A 9,994-nucleotide genomic window follows, 5' to 3' on the forward strand; every position below is an offset into this window, starting at 1 on the left:
AAAAATTTGAGCTTCAAATTCTCTCTCTCCCTCCTCACACTCCTTCTTGATAAGGTGAACAATTTGATATAGGTTATGCATGTGTAGTCATGGAAAATATATTTCCACATTCATCATGTTGTGAAAGAAAACACAAACAAAAAAAAGACCGCAAGAAAAATAAAGCAGTTTTTTTTTTGAAGTATGCTTTGATCTGCATTCAGACTCCATCATTTCTTTCCCTGTAGGTGGATAGCTTTATAAGTACTTTGAAACTGTCTTGGGTCATTGTATTGCTGAGAATAGTTAAATAATCCACAGGTGATCATCATACTTTTTCTGTTATTGTGTATGATGTTCTGTTTCTGCTCACTTTACTATGCATCAGCTCATGTAAATTTTCCCAGGTTTTTCTGAAAGTATTCTGCTGGTCATTTCTTACGGTACAACAGCATTCCATCACAATTATATACCCCAACTTGTTCAGTCATTCCCCAATGGATGGGCATCCCTTCAATTTCCAATTCTGTGCCACGTCAAAAGAGCTACTAGAGGTATTTTTGTACATATGTTCTTTCCCTTTTCTTCTTAAATCTCTTTGAGACACAGACCTAGTAGTGGTATTGCTAGGTCAAAGGTTGTTGTTCATCCTTCACACTGGAAGAGGACCAAAATGACATCACAATAAGAACTTGGAAGGTTCTAACGCTAGTCAGGTACAAATAGTATGTTTGAACATTTGGGAGGAAGATAACTCTAGATTTGCACATGTCATGTTTACTTTGCGCTATGTGATTCTGCTTTGCTCATAGAGCATAGCACCTTCTTTTGATTTGGGTACACCATGGTGGGTGATCATGTATTACTAAAATTCTATAGTGATGCCACAGTGGATAATAAGTTCTTCCGAGAGACCGTGACAGTGTCCTTGTATCACTGCTTATGACCTCTATGCGAGTGTTTGCCTTGTGGGAATTCTCTTTAAAATAGTCTCTTAGATAAATGTACATTTGGCATTTGAACAGTGTAGCCAGTCCATTGGAGCTGCACTCTCTGTAGTAAAGTTTGAATGTTTGGCAGTTTAGCTTAAGAACCTCAGTGTCCAGTACCTTGTCTTTCCAGGTAATCTTCATAAAATAATTTAAATGGAAGTGGTTCAATTTTCTGGCATGGAGCTTGTAGACTATCCAGGTTTCACAAGCATACAAAAAATGACGTCAGCACAATGGTTCTGCAGACATTCAGTTTGACAGGTAGCCTAATACCTCTTCTCTCCCACACTTTCTTTTGGAGCCTCCCAGACAATGAGCTAGTTCTGGCAATGTATGTGTCAATCTCATTATCTATGTACACATCCCTGGAAAGTATATTGCCAAGGTCAGCTGAAGGGTATGATTTTATAGCCTTTTGGGCATAGTTCCAAATTGTTCTTCAGAATGGTCGGACAATTTCACAACTCCAACAAGTGCCGTAGTGTCCCAATTTTCTCTTGTCTCCAACATTTGTTATTTTCCTTTTATTAATGAATTATTAACTATTAATAAATTATTAATGAATCTAATAGTTCTGAAGTAGTACCTCAGAATGGTTTTTTATTTTACATTTCTCTAGTCATTAGTGATTTAGAGCATTTTTTCCTATGACTATAAATAACTTTTATTTCTTTATCTGAAAATTGCCTGTTCATATCCTTTGATCATTTAGCAACTGGGGAATGACTTATATTCTTATAAATTTGACTCAGTTCTCTATACAGTTGAGAAATAAGGCCTTTATCAGAGAAATCTGCTGTAAAAATGTTTTCACAGTTATGATATGACTGTTCCTCTATCCTCTTTTCCTCCTCTCCTTTTACTTTGTCCTTCCTCAAAAGTGTTTTATGACCACCACCTCCCCAAATCTGCCTTCCTTTCTATCAGCTCCCTCCTTCTCTTATCTTTTCCTCTTCTACTTCCCTCTAGAGTAAGATAGATTTCTATACCCAAGTGAGTGTGTATGTTATGCCCTCTGAGTCAATTCTGATGAGAGTAAAGTTCAAGCATTACCTGCCACCACCCCCCATTTTACCCTCCACTATAAAAGTTCTTTCATGCTTCTTTTATTTGAAATAGATTAGCCTTTTCTATCTTTCCTTCCCCCCTTTTCCTAGTGCATCCCTCTTTTTCACCCCTTAATTTGTTATATCATCCCATCACAGTTATCTCCCTTTCTTGCCCCTTAATTTTATTTTTTTTAGATATCATCTCATCATAGTCAATGCACACCCATGTCCTGTCTATGTATATTCCTTCTAACTGCACTATTAATGATAAAGTTCTTAGGAGTTACAAGTATCATCTTCCCATGTAGAAACGTAAACAGTTTAACTTTATTGAATCCATTGTGATTTCTTTTTCTTGTTTACCTTTTTATATTTCTCTTGGGTCATATATTTGAGTTGTTTCTTTATGGCTGCTTGCAATATTTTCTCCTTCATCTGGGAACCCTGGAATTTGGCTATACATTCTTGGTAGTTTTCATTTTGGGATCTCTTTCAAGAGGTGTTAAGCGGATTCTTTCAATTTCAATTTTACTGTCTGATTCTATCTCAGGGCAATTTTCCTTGATAATTTCTTGAAAGATGATGTCTAGGCTCTTTTTGTTATCATGGCTTCAGTCCAATAATTTTAAAATTATCTCTCCTGAATCTATTTTCCAGTTCAGTTTGTCCAGTGAGATATTTCACATTGTCTTCTATTTTTTTCATTCTTTTGGTTTTGCTTTATTGTTTCTTGATTTCTCATAAAGTCATTAGCTTCTATTTGCTTCATTCTGATTTTTAAGGAAGTATTTTCTTCAGTGAGCTTAGGATTTCCTTTTCCATTTGGCCAGTTCTGCTTTTTTTTAAGACATTCTTCTCCTCATTGGTTTTTCGTACCTCTTTTACTATTTGGCCTATTCTGTTTTTTAAGCTGTTATTTTCTTCAATATTTTTTTGTGTGTCTCCTTTACCAAGATGTTGACTTGTTTTTCATGATTTTCTTGCATCACTCTCATTTTCCTCCCAGTTTTTCCTCTCCCTCTCTTATTTGACTTTCAAAATCCTTTTTGAGCCCTTCCATGACTTGAAACCAATTCATATTTTCCTTGGAGGCTTTGAATGCCTATAGTTTTGACTTTGTTGTCTTCTTTTGAGTGTGTGTTTTTATCTTCCTCATCACCACTGTAGCTTTCTATAGTCAGAGATTTTTTCCCCCACTGTTTGCTCATTTTCCCAGCCTATTACTTGACTTTTAACTATTAAAGAAGGACTCTGCTTCCAGGGTGGAGGGCACATCATCCCAAGTTTCAATGGTTTTGTGAAGCTGTTTTCAGAAATACTTTTAGGAACCTGTAAGTTTTCAGTTCTTCCACAGTGGTATGGTCTGTGGCAGGCCTGCACAACATGTGGCCCATGGGCAGTATGTTGTGCAGGCCTGTTTTATATCCTCTGCCTTTTTCACAGGTCACCTGAGATCCTTTGCCAGGTCACAATTGATCCTTGGACTGAATGTTGCACGGGCCTGATCTAAGAAAAGGTGTTTACTATTCTACTGGCCTGTACTCTAGACTGTGAGCGACCATAAGCACTTTTCTGCCCTGGAACTATGAGGAGGGCCCCGCTGTCCACTGCTCTGCTATTTCAGTGCTCCTCCTTGCCCCAGGACTGTCACCCAGGACTGTGATGTGGATCCAAGTATAGGTAAAGCAAGAGTCCTGCCTCAGTGCTAACAGAAAGGCCCCTGAAATCTCCTTTTGGTCAATTGTTTTATCCATTCATCATCTGTGGGCTAAGAGCTCTGGAAGAAGCCACCACTGCTGATTCGGTCACTCTCAAGACCTGCTCCTAGTTTGCTGGGGTCAGGGATGTGCTGCTGTGGCCTGGATTGGACTGTGCTCAACTCTCACCCAGGTGCAACAGACCCTTCTTCCTGACCTTTTGGAAACCATTACTACTGCCAGTGATTCACCCCCCTGAGGCCTGCTCTGGTGCAGCCTGTGCTGGCAGGGCCTGCACTCCTCTCTCACACTGGTGCAACAGAGCTTTCCTGCCAACTTCTAAGTTGTCTTAGGCTGGTAATTTGTTTCACCCCATCTTTTTGTGGGTTCTACTACTCTAGAATTTTTTTAGAGTCATTTTTTAAAAGTATTTGGAGGGTTAGGGGGGAGAGCCTAGGCCACCTTGTCTCCACCTCCCCAGATCTTGCATTTGAAAATCAAATTTTCTATTCAGCTCTGGTCATCAGGAATGTTTGCAAGTCCTCTATTTCATTAAATATCCACTTTCCCCCTGAAGGATTATACTCAGTCTTGCTAGGTAAGTGATTCTTATTTGTAATCCCAGCTCCTTTGCCTTTGGGAATATCATATTCCAAGCCCTCTGATCTTTTTAAGAAAGAAGTTGCTAGGGGCGGCCAGGTAGCACAGCAAGTAAGAGCACCGGCTCCAGTGTTGAGAAGACCTGGAGATTGAATCCCGGGTTCAGACACTCAGCACCACACCCAGAAATAACTGGCCGTGTAACCTTGAGCAAGTTACTTAACCCCGATTGCTTAAAAATAAAAAAATAAAAAAAAAGAAGTTGCTAAATCTTATCTTATCCTGACTGTGGCTTCATGATATTTGAATTTTTTTTCTGGCTACTTGCACTATTTTCTTCTTGACCTGGGAGGTCTAGAATTTGGCTATAATATTCTCTGGAGTTTTCATTTTGGAATCTCTTTCAGGAGGCACTCCATTTCTAAATGAATGAAAGTATTGAAATATCTAGTCATCTTATACACTTTCATTGAAAGTATCTTCAGGAATAATATTACAGGGACAGGGTTTCAAAAGGCGAAATGGTGAAGGGTCCAGAGGTATGCATTTTAGATGGTGGTGACAGTTTTACATCAGATTGTCATTTTAGTAAACTACCACTTATTTGAGTCTCAGTTTCTTCCTTTGTAAAATGAGAATGCTGAATGAAAAACTTTCGGGGTTCCTTTCTAACTCTAATTCAATCAACAAACACTTATAAGTGCCTACTATGTGTCAGGAGCTGAACTAGGTGCTGGGGAAAGAAAAAAAATGGGAAAGGGACCAAATCTGCAATTTTGTTGATATATGGAATGCCCAGATGAGGAAACTCCCTCTACTAATGCAAGTCAGCACCTTTTTGCCAATTAATAGTATTAGACAATTATGTAGAACACTGAGAGGTTAAGCAACTTGGCCAGAGTCACACAGCCAGTATGTGTCACAGACAGGACTTAAAGTCAAGCCTTCCTCTCCAACACTGGCTCTCTGTCTACTATGCAGTATAAGAATGAAACAAGGGGCAGCTAGGTGATGCAGTGCCCTGGAGTCAGAAGGACCTGGGTTCAAAGACAGCCTCAGACACATGACACTTACTAGCTGTGTGACCTTGGGCAAGTCACAACCCCAATTGCCCTGCCTTTCCCCCTCCAAAAAAAGACCAAAAAAAAAAAAAGAATGAAACAGAACCTGCCTTGATTATTAAAATCTAGATAAAGAAGTGTTTACATATATTCTATATACAAATATATTCAAAATGGGGGAGCTAGATGGTACAGTGGATAGAGCAAAGGACCTGGAATCAGGAAGATCTGAGTTCAAATGTGACCTCAGAAACTTACTAGCTAGGTGACCCTGGGCAAGTCACTGAACTCTGCCTCAGTTTCCTCATCTGTAAAGTGAGACGGAGAAGGAAATGGCACAAACCCCTCCAGGATCTCTTGCCAAGACAATCTCAAATGGGGTCATGAAGAATTGGACACCAACAGTATCCAGACTAGATACAAAGTGATGACAAAGGGAGTGACCCCGGTTTGGGTGGGTGGGGGTGTTCTTAACCTGGGGTCCTGAACTTATTTAATTCTGATAACTATATCAAAATAACTGGCTTCCTTAGAATTCTATGTATTTTTATTGTATTCATGTAATAACAGCTAACATTTACATAGTACTTATTATGTGCCAGGTGCATCATAAAAATCTCATCCGAGCCTCACACCACCGCCCTGGGAGGCAGGGTCTATAATTATCTCCAGTTTACATTTAAGGAAACTGAGGCAAACAGATGAAGTGACTTGCCCAGGGTCACTGAGGCTGGATTTGAACTCAGGGCTGGAGCTCTATCTAGCTGCCTTAAAAACGTTCTTCTGGGAAGGCTCCACCAGCCTCGCAAAGAGGTCCAGGACCCAGGAGAGGCTGGCGCTCCCGATGCGAAGGAGGCATTGCACGCTCCGGGAGCATCCCTCTCCATCCCTCGGGATGCAGGCTGGGGACAAGGCCCTCATCGGCCCGCGGCTTGGCGCCTGCGCTCTGCCGCCCCCGCCTGGCCACCGGCAGAACCGCGGCCCCGGCGCGCGCCCAGGAAGCGCGGCCGGCGCTCTGCTACGCACGTGGGCGCGCTATGGAGAGGTAAGGCCGGGGCGCTCGGGCCTCGCGCTGCCCCCACCCCCTCCCTCGCCAGCCGGGGCCCCGGGCCGGCCGTGGGGCGGAGGCGGAGCCGGGGCCGAGCGTCAGGCCGGGCGCGGGGGCAGAAGCTGGGGCTGCAGGCCCGGAAGCCCCGGCCTCGCGTGGCACGGCAGCCCGCCGGGGCTTGCGGATGAGCGGCCGCTGAGGAGTCTCTGCGTCCCTACCCGGGCAGCCTGTGCGCACCGGCCCCGAGGCTTTCGGGCCTCTTTGGCCCCGCGTGCCCCACCCCACGCCCCCGTCCCCTTTTCTGTCTCCTGCCTCCGTGCCCCCAAGCTCGCGTCCTCCGTGCCCCCCTCCATCCCGTTACTCCCTCTAGGCGCACACGCGCCCCTTCCTCCCTGTGTGCCCCTGCTCCCTCCCCTCCACGCAGTCCTTGTGACCCTCTGTGGCCCCTCCACCCCTCTTCTCCCTCTGTAACCCCACGCCCCTCCCACCCTCCTTTGATGGGTTCCAGTGCCCTTCCCTCACCGCCGCCTCTTGTGCCCTCCCAGCAGCCCCTCTGCCCCCTTTCTTACCCCCTCCCCTCTAACTGCCCTAGTGGTCTTCATGTCTTCCCACTCTGCCTTTCTGCCTCCCCTCCTGTGAGCTGGGGGGCAGCACCCCCTGTCCGCTTCCCTCCATGTGCTGATCCCTCAGTGCCTCTTCATTGTTATAGAGCGTGGGACTTAGGGTCCCCCCTCCCCCCACACACACTTCTGGCGTGGTGGCTGGCACATAGTAGGCACTTAATAAAAGCCGGTTGACTGATTGACCTGTGGGTTAGAGAGCCCAGTAGGTGTTGGGAATTTTAAAATGTTAGTCCTGCTGCTTTGAAAAAACAAAATGAAATTTGAAAATTTTTAATCAGTAAATTGTAATCTCAGTCCTGGGGTAAAAAACAGGTTTTATGTATGCCCTAGCTGTTAAGCAGAAGTATCTGCAGTGTTTTCATTCAAAACAAATAGCCCTTAAATGACTAAAGGCCTCCCAAGATTTAAATGAGGACAATTAAGATCAGTAGGAAACCACAAAAGTAATAAATTTCATCAACTGAATTTTCGGAGGGTTGGGAACATACAGGTCTCTGAAGGGGAAGTTAAATATGTCCCACGCCGCTCCTGCTGCAGACATCCTCTAATGATGCAAATTGTCTTTCTGCACTTTGCTTTCTTTGCATTGTGTGCCTATGGACATATATACACCCAATTAAGAGGATCTTTTTGAAAAATTTACAGGGTGAAAAGTTCCCTGTTTCCAGCGTGTCAGCTTTTAAACGGGCCTATTTGTGACTCTTTGCTTATTGTGTACTTCATTGTCATCACCACATAATGTTCATTTTTCAGCTCTTATGGGCATGCAGTGGCATTGTGTTGGACTGCAGTGCTTCTGTGTTGATGTATTCCTTTCCTTTATTTATTTTAGCTGTCACTTAAACGAGCCTGCCATGGAAGCCAGACCAATTGTGACCTCAAAACAGAAGGCTGAAGTGGTTTGTGGTGTCCCGACCCAGGTGGTCTGCACAGCTTTCAGCAGTCACATCTTTGTGGTGGTGACTCAGTATGGAAAAATGGGTACCCTGGTCTCTCTGGAACCTAGCACCATAGCCAACGATATCTGCAAGCCTGCAATCACTACTAGAGTGCTCCTTGGGCAAGATGAGGTAAAGTAGTCAATAGGGGATCAGAGATGCAGGAGAAATCGCTTAGTAGGTTTTAAGATGACTTCACGGCTGCTGAGTGTCTGAAATATTTATGCATCACTGCTGTGATGACTTAAGTGTTATTTCCAAGTGTCTTCTTTGTATGGGAATGTCCCCCATGTTCTCAGTAAAAGCTTTGGTCACTCCTTCAGCCTTTTGTTCCACAGAAGAATAAATATACTGGCTCCATAGTTTGTGTCTTTTCTTTCCCTTGGTCTGAACCTTTCCTAGTATTGTGACTTCAGGAATGGCGAGCTGGGCTCGTTCCAGTCTGCAAAGATGACCAAAGGGATTTAATGAAGGCCCCTTTGCAGACTTGCCTTTTCCTCAGCCTTCCCAGACTAAAGATAAGCAGGAGAGACCTGGGAATTGGAAGGCATGAAGAAAATACACTTAATGATGCTGCTTTATCAGTTTGTGACTAGTTGTTCTAGGTGTCACATCAGATTTAAAGCAGGGTAATTTAGTGGTGGCACAGGAAACCTGTCTGTTTCTAAATAAGGGATGCTTAATGAAGGTACTAAGAAAAGGCACAACTTCTCACCCCTGAAGTGACTGACTCTTCTTCTTCCTTTGCCTTTCCAGCCCCTCATCCATGTCTTTGCAAAGAACCTAGTGACGTTCGTGTCTCAAGAAGCAGGAAACAGGCCCATTCTCCTGGCTCTGGCCTTGAAGGAAAAAAGTGTGGAAGGGGTGAGAGCCCTGAAGGAAGTGATTCGGAGCTGCCAGGTGTGGTGAGACCAGGCCCTGCCTGCCAGCTGGATGGATATTCCTGGGGAGATCTCTTGAATCAAGAAGTCACATCCCTTTCTCCGAAGGAACCTTTCGTTTCTTTTATGGCTCATAGCCCATGCAGCTGAGAGAGAATTGTTTTTACATCTCAGGACAAACTCAGTTTGGTTTTGATACTAATATTGGGGGTGGGGGGTGGAGGAGGGACCTATTTCTTTGGAAATTTGTGAATGGTTTTCCCTTGAAGTCGACAGAATCGCATGCATTTGAAAATTGTAACAGTGAATCATCCTGCTGGATGGGATCCCCTGTGTTATGTGTATAGATAGCATCAGTTACAGGAGGAATTTGTGAAGAGAAAACAAAGCCATGTAGTAGTCAATGCTCATTTTACCTACTTTATCACTTTTTTTCTTATATAATAAAAATTTCAATTGCACAAGCCCCTACATTCCATAACTACAAATGTTTTGTTGTTTGTTTTTGAGGGGGGAAGGCAGTTGGGGTTAAGTGACTTGCCCAAGGTCACACAGCTAGTAAGTGTTAAGTGTCTGTGGTCGCATTTGAACTCAGGTCCTCCTGAATCCAGGGCCTGTGCTGTATTCACTGTGCCACCTAGCCGCCCCCTACCATGAATGTAATTAAAAGTACTCTCAATGTATGACAATTTGTTTGATAAGGAATGATAGGTATATGACTCACATCGTTCAAATAATGTTGAAATTAGTTGGAATTGGAAAATGTTGGAAATTAGTCTTAACATTACACAAAAATTATAATTTTTAGGTCCTACTTTTTTCTCTCTCCCTTTTCTTAAGGCTCTTCTTTTTGTAGCCTCTGAAGTACTGTTGAAAAGAAAATCAAAAATTAAGTGTTCTAAGAATGGCAATTCTATGCATCAAGCATCAAACAGGATCCAATGGTCATAGACCCACAAGGAACCTCGAAGGCCATTTGTTCCAGCATCCCCTATTTTACAGATGAGGAAATTGAAGCCCTTTGAGATAAAGTGACCCACCAAAGGTTTCATAGGTAGTAAGTGTCAGAGGTAGATTGTGAACCCAGTCTTACCAAATCCACAGCCCAAACTCATGGATCCAGAGC

At 43.4% G+C, this 9,994-nt stretch overlaps 1 protein-coding gene across 1 annotated transcript; it reads left to right on the forward strand.

Moving 5' to 3' along the window:
* Window positions 1-6,306: 6,306 nt before the first annotated feature.
* On the forward strand, window positions 6,307-9,356 carry PSMG3 (proteasome assembly chaperone 3). The gene is made up of 3 exons (XM_069084817.1): window positions 6,307-6,423; window positions 7,882-8,119; window positions 8,744-9,356. Exons 1-3 carry the CDS (start codon window positions 6,416-6,418, stop codon window positions 8,894-8,896), a joined length of 399 nt encoding a protein of 132 aa, XP_068940918.1. The 5' UTR covers window positions 6,307-6,415; the 3' UTR covers window positions 8,897-9,356.
* The last annotated feature ends 638 nt before the right edge of the window (window positions 9,357-9,994 follow it).

Source organism: Petaurus breviceps, unplaced genomic scaffold, assembly GCF_028583685.1.
Source record: "Petaurus breviceps papuanus isolate PSGF00001 unplaced genomic scaffold, PetGlider_PUasm1.0 175, whole genome shotgun sequence".
In the NCBI taxonomy this organism is placed as follows: domain Eukaryota; kingdom Metazoa; phylum Chordata; class Mammalia; order Diprotodontia; family Petauridae; genus Petaurus; species Petaurus breviceps.

Coding starts and splice junctions, on each gene's coding strand:
- PSMG3 (XM_069084817.1), top strand. Junction 8,120..8,743: donor TGCTCCTTGGGCAAGATGAG/GTAAAGTAGTCA, acceptor TTGCCTTTCCAG/CCCCTCATCCATGTCTTTGC.